The sequence below is a fragment of the Microtus oregoni genome, unplaced genomic scaffold (genome assembly GCF_018167655.1).
Source record: "Microtus oregoni isolate MIOR12 unplaced genomic scaffold, Mior012 000026F_ref0000081, whole genome shotgun sequence".
In the NCBI taxonomy this organism is placed as follows: domain Eukaryota; kingdom Metazoa; phylum Chordata; class Mammalia; order Rodentia; family Cricetidae; genus Microtus; species Microtus oregoni.
In genome coordinates this window covers 9,994,770-10,015,925 of record NW_024543085.1, presented here as the reverse complement: position 1 = coordinate 10,015,925, position 21,156 = coordinate 9,994,770, and the positions used below count along the sequence as shown (strand labels likewise).

The window sequence follows — 21,156 nt, the reverse complement described above, 5'->3', positions numbered from 1 at the left end:
TTCCAAGAACCTTCTGGCCAGGTGGTTCTTTACATTTTTAATTTAATTTATTTCATTTTATTTTATTTGTGAGTGTTTTGTCTGCATGTGTGTGTACTATGTATGCATTTGATGGCCATGCAGCTCAAAGAGTTTATTGGATCCTCTGAATCTGGAATTTTTGAGTGATATGAACCACCATGTGAGTGCTAAGATTAGAAGCTGAGTCCCCATAATAACAAGTGATCTTAACTGTTGGCCCTATCTCTAGTCCCCGTTTCTTAATTTGATCATTTACTAACAATTTAATAAATGATTTAAGGATAATAATCTTCATGTTTCTTTATAATGTCACTATTAAAAGATTTTTCTTAACTGTATTCATAGATATTCTGCAGTGCTTCCATCTTTTTATTGGAGAAACCAGATGTTCAAAGCATTGCTGTTGAAAGCCAGGGATTTTTTGCAGGAATTAGGGTATGTAGTAGTAAGTATGAATGAGAAAGGTTATTTGCTGTGATTTTCTCATGATGGTTCTTGAACCTTATCAGAAAGTCTGGACTAAATAATCAGCATTTTTGAAGAAAAACTGAATAATCCTCCTATATAACAAAGCTTGAAGACACATGTAAATAGGTTGAATTTGGGGTGTTCCTTGGCTCATAAGGAACACCCTTATCAAACACTGGGATACAAAGCATCATAATGGCTTTGTATCCCAGTAAACTCGTCACAAATTGAAAATAGTGAAAATCAAAAATCATTCAATGCATCTAAGTTCCTGGCATCATATCTTAGCAATGAGCACACTGTGGAATATTGGATCTTGACCCTTTGTGAACCATGGCTGACTGTTATAGATGGTAGCTAATATTATACTAATACTATGAGAAAGTATGCTGCAGAACATTGCTTGTTTCAGGAAAGACGAATATCAAAATATAAATTCTACTGAATGTAAAATTGCACACAGTGATAAGGTAAAACTTCATAAGCCAAGCCATCATAATTAATGGACTTGTGAGAAGAAGGAACTAAAAAAAATACCTCAAATCAGAATAAGCTAAAGGATCTATTTTTGTAAGTCATTCTACAAGATACTCTATTACAAATAATAAGCAGGCTACTGTTTGGTTATTGTGCCTGCTTGAAGACAAATACTAGACGAAGGTCTAGAACCTAGGATTCAGCAGAAATGACTCGCAGTTCTGGGCTTTATGCTTTGCCATAACTCTGCTAACTAAGCCACATAATTCTTTTGGTTGCTGCTGGTCTCACTGGATCAGAGTGATGACTTATCCCAACGGGTAAGAAGAAGTGACAGGAGACTGTGATCCGTGGAAAGTACTGAATACCATCAAGAGGTGGAAGTAGGAGAGCAACACTGGGGGGGATCTCACTCATAGAATTTGAGGATGCATTGGATTCATTTCCTGTTCAAAGACAATATAAGAAATTGGCCAATTGTGAGAACAGGACTCGGAGATAGGATAAAAGCCTTTGACAAGCTAAAGTTTATGTGCACTTGGGTAGAGTGCAAGAAGACTGGATTACATTGTCCGATGAACTAGTGGTGGGAGAGCAAGCAGAGCTTTGACCCTGGGAACACAGGAGCCTTTTGTTCTGCATTGGTACACATAGTTAAATAACATTGGTGGTCAGCCACTGTTTCTCATTAGATTAACAGAGAAATAGCAGTAAGAAGCAATTCTTTGGAGAGACAGCTAGGACTCGAGGCTGTGAGAACAACAAAAGATACATCAATACATCACAGGAAATGTAACTTAGAAGACAAAACTCAGAAACAAGCTGAGGAGTTAGATATTGTGGGTGACAACACTATTTTGATTCATATATTAAGTAATACATAAATCTCAATGGTGACATGAAATCCTTGAAAGTAACCAGGTTCTTCTCTGGTTGTGTCAGTAGGCATCAGCCAAGAAATGGGCTGGATAGCAAAATCTTTCTTCCTCCATCCTCCCAGAGTCAATGAATCCATCTTGGCCACAAGGCTGTCCAACCTATGTTGAGGAAATGATTCAGCCTAAATTCAGTGTGGTGCTGAAACTCTCCGAATGGCTATGAATGTTTCATATATATATTTACTGGTTTGATGTTAATTGGCTGCATTTAGTTAAATAAAACTCAATGATTGAGTTTTTAACAGCTCACTAAGTGAAAGACAATCTGTTGAGAAAAATTGTTTTCAAAATTGATCTTTAGGAATATGTTCTATTTGAACATCACTGACACATGTATTTTTTTCTCTTATTAGTTAAAACCTGAACTGAGCACTATATCAGAAGATGGGAAGGAATACCAGCTAAGGGTAGAGAGTACAATTCCTATTGTTTGCTCTGAATTTAGTGATCAAGGTTGCAAAATCTCATTAAGACTGAGAACCATCGAACAAGGTACCACACTGCGTTCCATTCAATTTATTACATTTTCAATACTAACTGATCCCCATCCTCCTTCATAGTATGTCTATGGGTTGTACTCAGATAAGAAAATGTTCCATGCTTATATCAAGCAATAGCTCAAGTGTATCAATAATCTCATGTAAGGTCGAGTTGATTGGCAATGTGGTTCATGATTTTTCTTCCTGGCTTCAAGCACACTATTGAATCACCTTCTCTTCGTGATCACTCATCTCCCTTCTTCTCTGCCTCCCATTTATTCTCTTTGCTTTGTTTTCAGAGATGGGCAACCAGTTCTTTACATTTTCCAAGAGTTCAAGCTTATGAAACACAGGTCTCACAATGAATTCTTCACACTTCTCTCCCCAGTGTAAGCTTCATGTGGAATATTGGGTCTTACTATTCTTCCATTTAAATGATTAAATGAGTATCATGGTTCATGGCCCTTACACTGTAAACTTTTGAAATGAAGTCATAAACTGTGCCTAAGTGAGCCATATTCCACCTTCCCCTCAGAGAGCTGGCTAAGGAATTTGGATGTTTCCACTTTTTTTTTTAATGTGTATGAGAAAAATGTGTTACCAGGAAAATAAAAAGGAAAACATTTTCCCCAAGATTTTGAATTGAGCACAGTTTACTTTTATGTGACTACTGTAATTTCATACTTGTAGAGTCTATGTGGGTGACAAGACAATTCTAAGAATTCATTTCTTCTTGAGTCTCAGGATGGCTTTTCTGTTCTGAGTTGGATTTGAAAACCCCCTTCTTTATATTGACTTTGGGACTGTTTTTTTTTTTTTTTGTTAAGAATAGAAATTACGCAAGTTAACTATAACTTGTATTTGTTTGTTTTGTTTTTTGAGAGAGTTTTTCTCTATGTAACAGCTCTGGCTGTCTTGGAACTTGCTTTGTAGACCAGGCTGGCCTGAAACTTGCAGAATTCTCCTGAGTCTTGCACTTAAAAGTATGCACCACCACTGCCTGATTGATTGCCATCTCTCTTTTTAAAGTTCTGTTTTCATTTTCTGTAACTATTTCTTCTCAAAATTCTTTTCCTTTTTCTTTGTTACTTAAGCACAGGATCATTTTGAGTTTCTGAATATATTAGATACCTATGAGAGGAATAAGATTATAACTCATGATCAACAAACCCATATCGTGTTCTTCCTAATATGCATATTTATAGATCAGGATATGTATACAACTAATGTTGATGAAGCCATAGTACTAACATATTTATTAACTTATCCTGACTTTATTATTAATTGCTTTTGAATTTTATCTAATACACATATATTAATAACTTATTGAAAATAATTGTGTTTATATATGTGTAAACATATTTAAAACTAATATTTATCTATAAAGATTAAGCAAATTCAGTAGCTTTATTTTAATTTAGACTAACATTGCAACATATTTGTTAAATTATTTAAGAATATTATTTTAATCTTAATGTTTCGTATTAATCAAGTAACTGAATTTGATTTGTACATATCTGCAAAAAAAATTAAATGTTTTTTTCCCTAAGTAGGTAAAGAACATCTAGGCTTAAATTTGGCGTTATCTTCCTGCCATGTGGACCTTCACCAGAATTCTTCTTGTAGCAATGGAATATGTAGCCATGCTACCGTGTACTACACTGCTATGACAGACTTCTCCCGGGATGGAGACAGAGTCACAGACATCACTGTGGAACCCATAGTCAGTGAGCATTTCCTGTGGGACAAATACATTCCAGACAGCATCCAGGTGACTAATCAGAAAAATAACCTTCATAACTTAATATTTTAAAAGATATGTTTGTGCCACGATGTTTTCTTTAATTGTTTGGTGGGGCTGAAGGGATGGCTCAAGAGCTCTATTTTCTCCTAGCAGGCCCAAATTTGGTTCATAGCACCATGCAGGACATCTAACAACTGCCTGTGACATCTCCTTCTGGTCTCTGTCATCACCTATTCCTACTTGGCATATATATACATGTATATATACATTCTGATTACATATATAAATAAACCTTTTAAAATTACTTGATATTTTTATTTTTAAAATAATTTCATTTTTAGAAACAATAAAAGTAAGAATTAATTTATCATTAATTGCACTTGCTCAATAATTTACTGCATATTACTAACCAATAACCAATGTTAACTTTTAAACATATTTTTCTTCTGAAGATAAAAGTCAAGGATGTCCCATCAGCTTACTGCTATTCATTTACTGACCCACACATAATTACCTTTGATGGCAGGTAATGTTCTAATTTTTCTCTTTTCATACGCTTTATTTTCTTTAGTTATGCTGTTTTGTTTTAAATGTCACACTCTTTATCACTTCTTTGTCTTTGTCTGTGATTTGCACATTCAGTGATTTGCCTCTAGACATTATTGTATTTGTGTTAAATAATTTTGCCTTAACTTCAGTCCTGGGTGAATAATGTACACAACTAGTGAGCCTGGATATTTGGACTATTACAAGTGCAGATGGAATGACCATAGTTACAACTATATAATCTATAATCTTTTTTGTTTGGCCATCTACTTATATTTGATAATGAATCACTTTTCACTGAGAATATTTACTGTGCTGTATGTTTAAATAATAGCAGAATAATCTTTAAATTATTTTTCTTAATATTAATTCCTCTTAATTGATGATAAATTCTTTATAGTTATTTCTGGACTTTGTAGTAAATGGCAAAAATAATGAAAAAGGGATCAAGATGATACTGCTTTTAATGTCTGAATAGAAAGATTTAAATATGGGGATGCTCCTCTGAGGAACTCATGAAGCTAAGGTATTTTTAAGAAGAAGACAATTCCTTGTCTAGTAAAACTTTCTTCATGCTGACAGGTGTTTTAAACTTACTATGATAGTTGTCAGTGAAATGATTCCTGAGTGAAGAGTTGTAGAACCCTCTATTATAAATAGCACTGCACAAATTTCGGTGAGTATTTAAAACTGTCAGGACTGATATTGTATGCAGAAATCTTTCATGGCTGTCTTTGGAGAGTTACAGCCTCAGTGAGGAATCCTCAAGAAAGCACAGTGTGATGTACTTGATCTGTGTTCATTCCATAATATTAGTTGTAAAAGATCCAGGTAACAAGCATGTTCTGAGTGCTGAGGGTTAGGCAGTGAATGAAGTTAGGAAGTGAATGAAGAGTAATGCTCTCTGCCCTGGTGATGAACTTTGGATAGAAGAAGAAATACAAAAATGAGCAATAATAACAACAGTAATAAAGCAGTGTTGGAAGCAAATACAGGCCAGGAAGAAAATTAAAACAGGTAGAAAAGAATGGAGGTAGAGTGCATGCTTAATTAAAAGAGTCTGATTATCAAAAGCCATTAAGTAGTGCTCATGTTGGACAAATGTTTCTGGTAAGAAAAACAGTTAAATGTATGCATACACAGCAAACATGTTTGCCTTTAATTAGGAAGTCTGATGGGTGGGCAGAGAGAAAAAAAGTTGTTGGAAAGAATTAAGTTATGTATGGTCACTTTGTGTTATTCATGAACACAAATCAATCTACAGAATTATGAAGGTGCTGAAAATACAAATTTTTTAGTCTCATATCAAATATATTGACTACTTATACATTTAAGAACTTTTTATGTTACGTTTATATCATTATAATACTTTATCCTGATTTTTAATGTAGTTGACTTTTATTCATACTAGGGTATATGATAACTTCAAGATGGGAACATTTGTACTTTATAAGAGTGTGTCACGTGATTTTGAAATACACGTACGGCAGTGGGACTGCGGGAGTCTTCAGTATCCTGGGTCATGTAACTGTGGTTTTGTTGCAAAAGAAGAAGCTGACATCGTTACTTTTGATATGTGCAGTGCCCACTTGTATGAATCTCCACAATATTTATTTGTAAAGAGCCAAGATTCATCATCAAGCAACATTAGAATAACTGAATCTTATTTACGAAGAAAAATCACGGTATGTGAACAAAGGTCAAAGTTTAATATTCAAAATAGTTTTCTCTTTATCATTTACAAATCAAGCACTGTTATGTTTTAATATTAGTTTGTTGAAGAAAACAGCATACAGAGGTAATGGATGAGTATGGCTAAAACACAGTATATACATGTATATATATACAAGATATATGAGAATATCTTGCTCACTGATATGAAAAAGGAAAGAAAACAACTTTAAATTAACTCAGATATTGGAAGAAACCTTCTTTTCTAACGTGCTATTCAGAATGGTACACATTTTTAACAGTTCTAAATTGGCCCTTTAAAACATATTAATGTTACAGTTTTGTGGATTGATTCACAAAACTATTTGGCAGTGTCTGATAGATGTATGTTAGGTAAAATGACAATTAAAAATCAATATTCAAGAAGAGTTAAGTGATTTTTGGATGAATACAGTCTGTTACTACTCCAGAAGCTGGTAGATAAATGAAAGAGATAATCATAAAAATGACCAGGCAAAAGGCCCCAAATTTTGTTTTATAAATGTTTTATCACTAGTATTTACAAAGATATTATTTCAGACCAGAGAGCAAGATATTTATATCTTAAGGTCATGCTCACTTTCTCATCTCTCAAAAAGTAAATTCTTGGTAACTATATTTGAATTTAAATAAAAATTTAAATGTGTTAAAATTTTATAATACTTACTGAATAATAACTTGCAAACAAAGCATTAATTAACTGAATTCTGTCATTCAAAACCAAATGTGAATCAGGGATCAGAAAAACATTTGCTATACGTATAGCACAGTAAGTATGTAGAACATTTGTATTATATATGTTTGTGTGTGTGTGTGTGTGTGTGTGTATAAAATCAGTAGTCAATTAGAAAGCTGAATAACATCAAAAAACATGAGGTGTGGCACATGCCTCTTATCCCAACACTTTGGAAGCCAAGGTAAGAGAAGGTAAGGTGAACTCAAAATGAGTCTGGTTTCCGTAGCAAAACTCAGTCTCAAGGAAATAAGGAAATAAAAACAAAAAGATAATTTACAGAAGAATAACACTGAAGATATGCCTAAATGTACAAAAATCAACAAAACATTAACATATGTCATCAGCATTTGAATAAATAAATAGCTCTACCTTTTCTATAATATTTTCAAGAGTAGAGATAATGAAAGAGAATTTCATCCTTTCTGAGGGACTCTATGTGTATCTGATCAAATTTCCACTCTGGGAGCTTGTTGTTCAGGATGTGGTCAACTCCAGTGATGCTCATTGCATCTCTCCCTGTGAGGAGAATTTAACGAAAGCTAAATCAAATGAGACACGTAGTTGAAAACATTATGATCAAGAAAATGAGGGAGTGGGCATTTGTTGATTGTTAGGCAAAAATGCAAAGTGCAGAATTTAGAATAATTTTAACTATCTTAGTGAGTAGGAATGGAAAATTTGTTTATACTTTAAGAGAAATTTTCATAATGCGTGCACATTATTATTATTATTATTATTTGATTTGTTTTTTCGAGATGGGGTTTCTCTATATCTTTTGGAGCCTGTCCTGGAACTAGCTCTTGTAGAACAGATTGGCCTCGAACTCATGGAGATTCACCTGCCTCTGCCTCCAAAGTGCTAGGATTAAAGGTGTGTGCCACCACTGCCCGCATTATTTTTATAAGGGGACAAGGAGTATGTTTAAACTGAAAAAGAAACATGGGTTATGTATCTTCAGTGCTTTTTAAAAAAGTCATTTTGTCAGTTATTCTTCCAGGTGGTTGCCCTCAAGACACTGTTGGGTCCAGGAACAGTTGTTCATAATCAGATGGCACAGGCTCTTAGGATCATTTGATCTCTGCTTGCTCTGTTGCCACTTTCCCTGGTAACCTTTGTAACTTACAGGCAGCAAAAGAATGTTGATTTGCTGCAAGGCCTTGTGTTCCTCTCAAGTATGCTTATTACTGTGAATGAATGACTTGGCAATGCTGTTCTATATTACATTCCTATTCTCTGAAATATAGGAACTTTACCCTGACTAGTTTTAACTGCTTTGATCACATAAAATATCACATTTAAATTATTAAAGAAGTCACCAATCATTTGTTCCAATGATGTGCTCTGGAGAGAGGGCTCCATAGTTAAGAGCACTGGCTGCACTTCCAGAGGACCCAGATTCAACTCCCAGCCCCTACAGGTCACAACTGTCTACAAGTCCAGTCTCAGAGGATCTGACACCCTATTTTTCCTGTGAGGGTACCAGGCACACACATGGTGCACAGACACACGCTGGCAAAACATACATGTTCATGAAAATAAAATTTTAAAAAAATTAAAATTTTGACCAAATTTCAAATCAGCATATTATAAAAATACATTGCTTTGAAATGTAATATTAAATGAAAGTTTTCATGTAAAATAATACCAGTGTTTCTTTCTTTGTATGTATGGACAAATAACTTTCTTATATCTTTTTTTCCCCTACCATATGGTTGCTGGGATTGAACTCAGGGTGTTTGTAAGAGCAGCCAGTGTTCTGAGCCATCTCTCCAGCCCTCTTATATCTTATGTACATCTCAACCCACTGAATTCAGCATCTTCCATTCCAGTATCCGTTTCATTGCTTTCAGGTTTGGTTCACCTCGGGAGCATTCATCCGTGCTGACCTCAGTGTGTGGGGTATGAGTCTAACACTTAGGGCCCCTAGTTTAGACTACGGAAACACACTAGGGCTCTGTGGAACTTTCGATGAAAACCCAGAAAACGATTTCCATGACAAAAACGGCATCACAATTGGTCATGACGCCAACAATTTTCTTGCTTTTATCAATGAATGGAGGTGAGAATTACGCTATTTTTTCATTTATTATTCTGTTACTATGAAGTTTGAACAGTGGTCACTCAACATTCTGCCTTTTCCACAATATATTTGTGGAGAAAATATTCTTGTTCAAATAACTATCCTGTTTTTCATCTGGAAGGCTTTTACCAGGAAGAAGCATGTTTGACAAAAGCCCAGCTTCCCAGCAGTTTCTGGCGAAACTATCCTACTGTAGCTGCTTGGTGGGTACCGCCTCGCAGCATCTGGGCAGCGGCTCTTTCTTAGAAATGGCTTCCAGCTGCAAAGACCACAAGGACATCCAGTTCTCTTCCTTGATACCAGGCCTAGATATCACCTCTGAATATATCGACACAGAAGCTCTTGTTAGAAAAAAAAGCACTCATGCACCCGAGGAAGAAAATAATTTGAATTTCTTACTCCAAGAAAAAGCCCATACAAACCTAACCAAACTGGAGTTACATTTGCAGCATCCTGAAAATGAGACACAAATCCCACTGAAATTTTTCAGTAATGAGAGGCACACAGAGGCCTGGGAGATCAGGAGCAATCCACAAAACAGACGGAAACGACGAAACTTGAAGGACTTGTTTCCCATGTTCGATTTCCAGGGTCTCGGACAAACCAACTTGGAAGAGTTTTCTTACTTTTTCCCCGAGGACCACACTGAGGGCAGCCAGCAGGAATTTGTGCCCTCATGGCCCACAGCCTCGGGCCTCACTGAACTGAGCATCTTGGCTCTCTGTCAGCAGACTCTAGTCAACTCCAGCATCGGGAGGCTCTGCCTTCCCTTTCTTGGCAGTACACTAAACCGTGCTATAGACATGTGTGTGAATGACATTCTGCTGAAGGACGACGTGAGGTGGGCAGAAGCAGGAGTGGCCTTGTTAGAGAATGAATGTGAGAGAAGGGTTCTAGAGGAAGGAAATCACGGCACAGAAGAATACAGGAAGTCAATAGGAGGCATTCTCGAAGTGTTAAAATGCCCCAATCTATGCAGCGGCCATGGCCAGTGTACGGACTGGGGCTGTGCCTGCTTCCCAGGCTACAGTTCCTACGACTGCAGTGACTCCTACGGTAGGCAAATGCTCTGAAGCTTTGATACTGAAGTGGGCATCTGATTATGGAAGTGTCTTTGTCTACAGTGAAAAGTATGTCAGTTAATATCTTAATGATTTCCCCCAAGTGGTTCATCCTATTCAAAGTCAAGGCAGATGTCCCTGCAACTGCTCCACCAGCACCCTGCCATTTGATGGCCTCTTCTGACAGCTCTTGATCCTTTGCAACCACTTTCATCTCCGTTGCTATTCCCCGAAACCGCCAGGCCCACCCAGGCGCAGGGTCTTTGTACACAGAAGGTGCTCCTGTCTTCAGAGAATAACCTTTTTCCTAGACTTCATCATTTAGTATATCCTAAGCACTGTTTTATGTTGTTCTACTAAGTATATTAATTTTCTTAAAATTGTTTTTCTTTAGATCCATTTTGGGACCTCTTTTGTCTCAGTATTTACTTTAAAAAAATTCCTAGAAGTTTTTCTCACACAGCCGCATATTTTAAATCTCCTACAATACAGTTAATACAAAATTTCTGTACATTACTGAAAACACACATTTATACATTTTATTTTTTTTTTTACTTTTTAGAACAATCTTTCCATGATAAAATTTAAGTTATATAGGGGCTTCATTTGGTTTATTCCCGTGCTTCATGTAATGACACTGTATGCAAATATATCAGTCAATAGACATTTGTTACAGATGTGACAGAATAAACTAATGCAATTTTTATGAGGATTTTGACAATTCTGAGTTCATATGCTTACAATTTGTCCCCTACGGCTAGCTGTTAGATTCACGTAGGTTTTGCCAGGACTTAGGCAGAAGACTGAGCTGCTTCCCATGCACACTTCCATTTTAACAAGCAGCTCTGTCTGAGGCTGGTGAGATGTGTTCCCTAAGGCCACAGTCAGAGAAAGGCCACATGAAATCCAATGACCTCTGAGTGCTAAGAGAGGTATTCCCTGCCAGTGATTAATAAACTCACAGGTATGTTCATCAGACAACAAAAAATATGGGTGATACTGGAATAGGAGTGTATACACCCTTTGGTATTTTTTCTAATACTGAAATAATTTTCGAAATGTAAATATTGCTTCACTAACTAAGCTATTTTATTACAGCACCATGTTTTTTCGTGCAATCCATCTATTTCTCGCAAACCAATGTGACAAAACCAGGAGGTCTATTTTATGATAGTAGTAATTTATTAACATCCACCTTTTATTGATAACAAATATGATTGAACCAGTGAAATTTGTGTCTAAGAGTTATCAGTATGAAAATTCTATTCTTTCAATGGTTAATGATAGCTCTTTAAAACAATGTTATTAAATGTTTAAGTAATTAATTACTATAAATAATGTTTTGAGTTTATTTTGAAATGTTATTTGACCAATGCTTTTAATTTAGACTTTCAAGATAATAATGCAGAGGTTTTTTACTGTAATTCACAAAGCAAGCACTGCTTATTGTCATTTTCTTTTCTAAAGATATAGCTCCTGAAATTACAGAGCTTGAGAATGCCGGATTCTGTGATATTCAGAAGCAGAATTGTGTTACAGTGAGAGTTTTGGGTCAAGGCTTCAAAGAATCACCCTACATCAAGTGTGAAGTTACTAAGCTAGAGGTATGATAAGCACAGACTACAGGTGCAGTGTTTAAAATAATTTAGTTATGATTTCTTTAGGTTAATTTTTGTTTACAAAATACCAACATGATCCCAGGGTGTTCAACCCACTGGGAAAAAAATTGGGAAAATGGCTAAGTTGCTTTTTCAGAAAAACTACCCTGAGCACTTTACTAAGTGTTTTATATCTTTGGGGGGGGGCATTGAGTCATGATTTTCAGTAATGATTGATAAAAACTAAAAGAATATCAAATTTGTTCTATGGAAGTGTCTTCCTTTTTTGAGCTGGAAAACACAGTGGAGGGCCATGGTTTTCAGGCACTGTATCTGGCAGGGCGTGTAGGCAATGGAGCTCCCTGAATATGCCTTTACAATACGGACATGGGGATAACTATGCTCACTGCTCATATCCCTCACTATGGATTTCAGACTTTACCATACTCCCAGTCCATCCCCCATCAGTGTTTGTTTCTCAAGGCTACAGAAGCAGAACATTATTCTGTTGAATGCGAGCATATCCTTATGCAACTTTTTGTGAATTATATGATCTTCCTCTTCTTTATTCAAGTAAAACTCATGATAAGGACATGTTTTTAAATTTGGGTGTTCATTTGGACAAGTTGAAAACATAAAAGAGTCCATCATATTTTTGCATTCTTACCTTATCTCTAAGGTGCTAAAGTGAAGTGTATCTGACACTGAGAATTTACTGAAGGAAACAATTGTTGCATATGTTTTACTTACGTAGTTATTGCACAAGGATGCTCACGCCATTCTGTCATGCATAGCTCCTCTAGGGTTTCAGTACCAGAGGAGTAACACATGGCCTTGACAGAATTGATAACATGAGATCATGTAACCATAATGATTGAACAGAAAACTTTACAAATTTATAGTCTCTTGGAAAGTACTTCTTGTGCTTACTTTGAGATGTATTTTATGTGCTATGATTTTCATGTCATTCCCTTTCAAACATCTGACATGGAATTTTTGAATTCCCTAAACATTATAGTAGCTTGTAGGAGAAAAGAAGTAAATTTAATTGTCAAACCCAAGGTTGTCCTATGTAAGAAATATTTATGTTATACTGAAGTTGAATCAGTCTCTGCTCTCCCTAATTTTAAAAATTGAAATATAGTTACATAGCTTTGCTCTCCTTCTCCTATATTAAACCTTTCCTATATGACTCTCTCTGTTCCTCAAATTTCTCGTCTCTTATTTTTAATAACTGTTGTTACATAGCAATCAAATAAGAGTTCATTTAATGTTGCTTGTACATATATGTTTATATGGTTGACCACTGGGTGCTGGAAAACAACTAACTAGACCTTATCTTAACCTCCAAGCATAAATCCTGTCCAAAGTAGGTTTTAAAGGCTTTCTTGACTTACTGTTTATCCGGCATAATTTGGAACAATTGAAAAATCATGCAGCTATAGTCTTTGGGATTTGTTGAAAGCTGCAGGCTTCATTTGAATGGATGATATTATGTTTCCCCTAAGCTGATGTCTTCTCCTTTGTTACTGCTAGTCACTGCTCCTAAATGCTGCCAATGTATAGAGCATGCACACATATCTTTCAATCATCTATCATCTTTTTATCATCTATCCATCTATTTGTCTGTCATCTATGTATCTATCATCTACCTTCATCATCTCCATCTATCTACTTAGCATCTCTTTAATCTACCATGTTCAGGAGCTGACAGTAGTGTCTCTGATCCTAATGGAATAGCATGGGTTCACTCTAGTACCCTTTCCCTACCTATTTTTTCTTCACAAATAAAACCCAGTTTTACATCCCCAATATATAAACCTATTTTGTCATCCTTGACTAGATTAGATGTGGGGCTTTTTTAGTATACCTTATTTCAATCTCAGTTATCATTACAAAATGTTATATTCTATGTCTTTTCTGTTGTGTTTTTCTTCATTAGAATACCAGTGTGTTTATGTGTATATGTATAGAGTTTAACACATAGGATTGGATGGATATGGTTTAAATACAGTACACATGCAAGAAAGTCTCAAAAGTTAAACTATTTAAATTAAAAAGAATATCCTCAGCACATAATAGACACAAAATATAGAATATGAAGTATGTAGAAGCATATTTAGTCATCACTTTGGGTCTACATTTTTTGTAGAGGGGTAGAACTTTTATCTTAAGGATGAGTCATTGGCTGCAGCCTGGTTTCACACAAGAAATCAAGATATTCTACAATCCCCCCTCCTCAGACAGGGTTTCTCTGTGTTGCTTACATTCCTTAAGGATAGCTAGAATGACAGTCTTGAGACATTCCTTTCATTCTTCCTCTGCTAGAGGAACCACTGACAGAACTAACAGACTGTTCCTCCATGACTATAGATATCTGTACAACTTCAAGTCAATCACCAAGTCTTCAAACCTAGGTAGACTATTTCACACAAACTGGGGTATTGTCTCTGTCCTTGTCCTTTTCTTCAGACCTAAATGCTGAGGCACTATTAAGTTGTGCAACCAATACCACATGTTTGAAAATCTTCATGCAATCAAAATGTATTTTATAAATATGAATTCAGGTATTGTCAACAAAATACATCCTTCTAGATTTTAGTATAGTTATCAGTGTTCAGAAAATTATTCTGTCTCTTCCTCTTCACACACAAAAACATTTTACAGTACATAAAATACTAGGGAAGGTTTTTTCATTTATCAAATTATATGATGTATATATTTTTACTATTCTGAAAAACTTATTTTAATGTGATGATTTTCTAATTATATATCCCATTGTATATGTGTATATATATATTTCAATTTCTATGTTGACCATATGTAATTTAGTAACAAAAGTACTTCTACGATTTAGAAGCAGTTAATTGACTTTTCATTACACCTTCAGTATAAAGGCAGTGAATGGGTGCTTGGAGCAAGTGTCTACACACAGACAATCTTTCAAGACAGCAGTACAGTTGATTGTCAACTACCCACTGATAGCCAGCATTTTGATACTATGGATCTCATGGGGGAGAAGTTCTTTGCAAAGTTGCAATTAAAGGTAACAAATACAAGTTGTCATTTATGTATAAACAAAATTTCCTGGTGGATTGATGAGGCAATGTTTAGAAGAAGAATTAATCTTACTGTAAAACTATATCCCACAGGTATCTAACGATGGTTATGCATTCAGTAATCCCAAGATAATGACTATATATGATGGTGCTTGTCAAATTTGTGAACTCCAGGAGAATGACTCATGCATTATGAAGGTATATGTCTTATTTTCATAGTATATAATGCATGCATTCACATGTGTTTGGCATAATATGGTACCTTTCCAACTTTCTGCTAGAATGGCATCAGAAAATTCCTACCTCACATTTGCATGAGTCTAACTGAAATTGATATCTTCCCATAACTCTTGTAGATGTAACAAGGAAAATGTTGCTTCTTTTAGCATCTTAAATGGCAGAATATTTTCTCCATGAAACACTAAAGAAGTTATGTGCGAGTAGCAAATAGCTGTAACTCTATCACTTGGGAGATGGAGGTGGGAATATCAGAAGTTTAAGGTTGTCCCATCAAGGAGAAAAGCCTGGACTGCATGAGTCCCAGCCCCTCTTCTCTGTACTTCTCACAAAGAATCAGAGAAGGAAAGTCATGTTGAATCATTGACTAATGTGGTCCTATATACATCATTTCCACTGTAGTAATAATATTTTTTCAGTAAGATTTGTCTTTGTGATTAGCTAGTCCTTATTGTAGCAAATATTTGAAAAGGGTTTATAAAATATATCTAATGCTTTTACCAAAAGTTGTGCTGTTTTTGTTTGTTTTCTGTTTTTTCCCCTTTCATTGCCTAGAAGGCTTTCTCACATAAAAATAGATGACTTAATGAACACCATTGACCTAATATCATTCACCTCTTCAAAATCAAAGAACATAAAACTAGTAACCACACATACGAAGATAAAATAATTTATACATTTTATTTTTTCTTGAGATAAGCATTCAGATTATGCCAACAAAAATTTTAGTTGTAGAAAAGTGAATATTTTTTATTTTATCTAAAATATTTTGTCTCTGCTTGTTTGAAAGTGCTTTCAATGATGACTTTCAAGATTGTCATGTCCTTTCAGCTATTTGTTCTGTTTTGTACAGCATTGTAAGTAGTATCAATAGAATTGGTACAAAATGAGCAAAACTGATAAGTAATCATTTTTATATGAATCTTTTGACTGAGTTAAGGGATGACTGCACCTCCTGTTTTCTCCCTGTGGCAGGTTCCCTTTCAGGGATGTCTTGACCTGTATGTATCTATTATGAAGTGGAGGTAATTATGCCATGAATCTGGGCTAATAGTAGAATTTAAAGGACAAAGTTGGCTACAAAGGGAAACAGAAGAGAACTGTTTTCAGATGTACAGAAAAATGCCATCTTTAATAATAAAATACTGCCAGGAGGAGCTGATAGACAAAAGTGGTGACTGTACTCCCTGTTTGTTACTTATAAGCCTTGTGATAGTATTTCATGGCTTACCTGCATTTTTTCTTTTTCTTTTCTTTTTTTCTTTTCTTTTTTTTTTTTGTTTGTTTGTTTTTCAAGACTGGGTTTCTCTGTAGCTTTGGAGCATGTCGTGGAATTAGCTCTTGTAGACCACGCTGGCCTCGAACTCATAGAGAGAGAGATCTGCCTGCCTCTGCTTACTGAATACTATGATTTAAGGTGTGAGCCACCACTGCCTGGCTTGCCTGCATTTTCTTATTCCTTTAAATTAATCAGTTCCATTGTTTTTTAATACAATGAACAATTTTCGAAGATGTGTTTGTGTTGAGTTTATGAAAACTCTTTCCTAATCCAAATATACATGCTGCTGTCTTTCTGTTTCTAGTTTCTATGTGTTAGCCATGGGATGTCTTATTAATATTTTCTTTTTTCAAATTCCACTAGGATAATGTTTGTGTTATTAATGGTCTCTGCTACAATGAAGGGGATAAAAACCCTACCAGCTCTTGTTTGGTTTGTAGACCCCAAATATCAAATTCAACCTGGTCATTTTTGGAAAGTAAGTTCTTTATTAATTCTACTATTTCTTACCCAAAAGTTTAAAGGTGATTTTCGACCATAATAGATACTGATGGATTTCAGATAGACGAACAATGTATTTAATTTAACATCTTTTGTTACTTTATAGATTTCTTTGCTTTAAGAAAACAAAAGGCAGGAGTATGTTTTTATATGAGACCCCAAACACCAAATATTATCTTTGTTAACAATAGAGTTGACATGTGTTTATATCACCAAGTGATTTCATAGCTGTCATAATTTGTGACTATACATTCCGTGATGGTACCACGATAAAACTGATTAACAATGTATTTCTTAGAACTTGTTTTAATGTTAAATGATACATGACGATATATAATTTATATCATGTTGTATATTATATGAAATATTTTAATGTTTAATAGTGAAGCAATAATTGTTCACGGAAGAAAGAAATGGGAATTTTTATTTCAGGTACACAACATTCTCTAAGTCTGGCTTTACTCTGTTCAGTTTTTTTTTGTGTTTTTTAAATATTTATTTATTTATTTATTATGTGTACAGCATTCCTTCCATGTGTGCCCGCAGGCCAGAAGGGGGCGCCAGGTCTCATCATAGATGGTTGTGAGCCACCATGTGGTTGCTGGGAATTGAACTCAGGACCTCTGGAAGAGCAGTCAGTGCTCTTAACCGCTGAGCCATTCCTCCAGCCCCTCTCTTCAGTTTTAAGACAAGGAATTCAGCTATTTCAGTTCCAACATATATGAATTTATCTTTTATTATTTATGGTATTTAGACTCAGTCCTCTGTAGCGTGCCTTTCAGTGCCCTTCTTATGTGATTCTACGACTATAGTCCTGTGTACAGATACATTTAGAGTACACTCTTCCGTTCAAATTGTAGTCATATGGCACAGCTTCTTCACTCTACCAAGTACTATGGTAGTTCTGTATCAGTGAGTTCTTTCCTCATGTGGTGATCAGAAATTATTAGTAAGATGTAGTAAGACAAGATTCTCAGAGACCATATGCTTTTTATATAGGTAATAAACTTTATATTTACACAGTAGTCTGTGATATTATACATGTCACTATAAATGTAAACCTCATTGCTTTGTTAGATAACATCATATTCACCACCTAGGAACATGATTTAAAGCCAAAGCCAATGAAAATTTGAGGGAAAATGGTGAAAGAGATAAAGAAAATGGAGACAACCTTCTGAGTTGGAGACTGTCTTTTAATGGCTTTTAATGACAGATTTGTGAATAAGCCATAGTGTTCAATGACATAAGGAGTCTTAAAATAAATCTCATGTGGAGGATGAGGGGAATAAGATCACTATGAGGCTGCTTTTGAAGAATACAGGGAAAGATGGGGAGTCGGAACTGGGGTTTCTTGGCATCGGTGTGTCCTGTGTACACATGATGTGCTTGCAAACCCAGATGCCATGGTGAAGTTGCTCTCTTACTTCTGCTTAGCTAGCAGATGAGGAAAGTACACACACTAAAATATAAGACAGCTTAAACAACATTTTGAGATTTTTTTTCAGCATGTAAAGGAAACATTCCCTATTCCTGACACAACTCCACTGGAGTGTGAGTTAGGCCACTAGAAGAGGCTCAGAGGAACAGGAGTTTAGTCTGACTGTTTGCTCCCAATGGTTACAAGTAGGGTAGCATGGAGAATAAAGAAAACTTAAGGTCCAGATTGAAGGATATAATCACAGGAAGTAATGGGCGGTGCCAAGAGAGAAAGTGAAGTTGAAAGAGTGAATGCACACAGAGTGACGGTCTAAGAGCACCCGGGATCCCTAAAGAGTGGAACGGTCAACACAGAGTTATTTAAGACAAAAGAGGAATGTCTCCAACCGAAAGAGTGGAAAGCTGCCTGTATGTCTTATGCAGTATCCAACGTATTTACAGATTTTCTTTGCTAAACTGACCATAAACCTGCTGGTTACTTTTATATTTACAAAGAATGGAATAACATTTAAATAACAACATCACCAACAGAGCAGTTAATAAAACTTTAACCAGAGTTAAGTATCTTATTAGATACTTGTCTCTGTGGGAACGATCACAATCAAGCTTCTTTCCCTTCTGACTTTCTCTGTTGCAGATAACCAGCCCCCTGTGATACAGGAACTGCAAGGCACATTACAGGTATTTTACGGAGAAGACTTTGAATACCAGTTCATGGCCTGGGATCCGGAAGGTTCTGAGATACATTTTACACTGGATTCTGGTCCTGATGGAGCAAGCATCTCCTCCGAAGGACTTCTTACATGGAAAACAGAGGCACTGACTCCTCAGAGATTCACTGTCCATCTTAAGGATGACTGCGAGGCTGAAACTACTGTCACAATGGAGGTCATGCCGTAATTATATACGTCACTGCCTCTTTTACAAATACCACCATTTCATCTTAAATTCAAACCTAAGACATAGTCTTAATGTCAAAGAGCAATGAAATCACTAAATGGTGCATCTTTGAGTGTTGCTTGTACCAGCATAGCATCTTAGAGACATTCTTATGGGTCTAAACTGAAAGCAGACATTGTACTCTGTCCATGATAGACAAGGATGAGAATCTCACTCATTGCCACTCCCAGAAAAGTCCTGAATAAAATGAGATTGATAATTATACTTTTTTCCTTCAAAAGAAAGATTCTTGGACGCTGATTTAGAAACCAAAGATATAGAAAAAATGCATGAAAGAACTAATTGACAACTTTTTTTATTGATATATGTAGAATTCCAGTCATAAGGCTTATAAACTCTTTGTCTTGTGCATGTGGGTTTGAAGTTTGTCATGTACACTTTCACATAGACACGTGATGAAAAGTAATTGTGTTTGGTCATAGTAACTTGGAAACTGAAGTTATGGTCTGCTCTTAAACTGGATATACGTGGGTGCTAACTGTCTTTAATGTTTCTGATTTTGTTTCCTAGAGTTCTGTTTGCATTATAGAAACTGATCATTCTAGCTATGGAGTATGCTATTACATGCCTAAAAATATCTGTACTTGGAAAGCTGAGGAAGGAGGTTAAAGGTCACTCTGAAAAATTAGAAAGTAAAAATAAATTGTTCTACTTGGAATTTTCTAAAAGTACTCCCCCCGGCACATATATTTTAGTTGTACTCTCAAGAGTGGACATAACTTTTAAACAAGCATTTTGCAGAAATATGTAATTTGATTATACCTGTACATAGGCCCTCATGCCTGTCATGATTTTATGTTTAGCATTAGCTAAACATAATTCCACTAGAAATAAAGCATTTGTTATTTGTCTTTTATAGGTGACTGTGAAGCCTTGCAACTGCGTGAATGGAGGCTCCTGTGAGTCTGATAGGAAATTTCCTCCAGGAAGTGGAGCATACCTGTGTGTCTGCTTGCCTGGTTTCCATGGCCGCCTTTGTGAAGTTGATGCCAGTGGGTGCCAGCCAAACCCCTGTGGCCCTGGCAAATGTATTAGAGACTTAAACAGTTACTCGTGTGTCTGTCCTCCTGGGCTCACAGGTCAGTGTGGGTTCATTGTGAACCAAATGAAAATGTGAATGAAGGACACGCTCCTTGGAATATTATTTGTGGAGCCATGCAAATCTATGTTCTTAAGATTTTGATGCATATTTTTAAAGTCTGGCCAAAAGTATCACATAAGACACACTGCTTATAGGGTTTTGTTTTATCTTATTGTAATTTATTTTGTTAATAACAATTATTTCATGGAGAATACAAATATTATCATGTAACAAATGCTCCATTAATAACTTACTTAGAGATATCATGGTTAAATCAGAAATGGAAACAAATGAAATGCTAGCATATCCCCTAATTCTTTACTTGTCCTAAAATGTCTGGTTCCAGAAATAACACATAAACTTAATAAGCCTTTATTTTATCAAATAGCCAAAGGTCTTACTTATATAAATAGCTTTGCATTTATGTAGATGTAATTACTAGATTAATATAGTCATTAAACTGATTTTTCCAAAATATATCAGTTTTAAACTATATGAAAAGAGCAAAATATTTACTTGTCTTTTAATTTTTTATAATTTAAAAATTATCACTTAGACATATGAAAGTAGATATTTCTTTTGTGTTTTGTTACAGACTGTATTTGAAAATGTTCAAATATTGTCTCAGAAATATATGTGTAACAAGGGATTGTATCTACTCATAATATGGATTTATTCATTCAAATAAGATGTTAAGCTTATCAGAGGGCACTATATCATTTCAAAATACCTCATTGAGAA

General features: G+C 35.4%; 1 protein-coding gene across 1 annotated transcript in view; it reads left to right on the top strand.

The window, feature by feature from the left end:
- Positions 1-21,156, top strand: part of Vwde (von Willebrand factor D and EGF domains) — a 65,186-nt gene that overhangs the window by 19,739 nt on the left and 24,291 nt on the right. Inside the window, exons 6-18 of the mRNA XM_041675372.1 lie at positions 367-456; positions 2,258-2,396; positions 3,937-4,154; positions 4,580-4,653; positions 6,085-6,358; positions 8,970-9,178; positions 9,321-10,255; positions 11,728-11,864; positions 14,749-14,904; positions 15,011-15,115; positions 16,797-16,911; positions 19,012-19,262; positions 20,194-20,413. Coding sequence (XP_041531306.1) covers positions 367-456; positions 2,258-2,396; positions 3,937-4,154; positions 4,580-4,653; positions 6,085-6,358; positions 8,970-9,178; positions 9,321-10,255; positions 11,728-11,864; positions 14,749-14,904; positions 15,011-15,115; positions 16,797-16,911; positions 19,012-19,262; positions 20,194-20,413 — 2,923 coding nt within the window. The remainder of the gene's footprint in view (positions 1-366; positions 457-2,257; positions 2,397-3,936; positions 4,155-4,579; positions 4,654-6,084; positions 6,359-8,969; positions 9,179-9,320; positions 10,256-11,727; positions 11,865-14,748; positions 14,905-15,010; positions 15,116-16,796; positions 16,912-19,011; positions 19,263-20,193; positions 20,414-21,156) is intronic.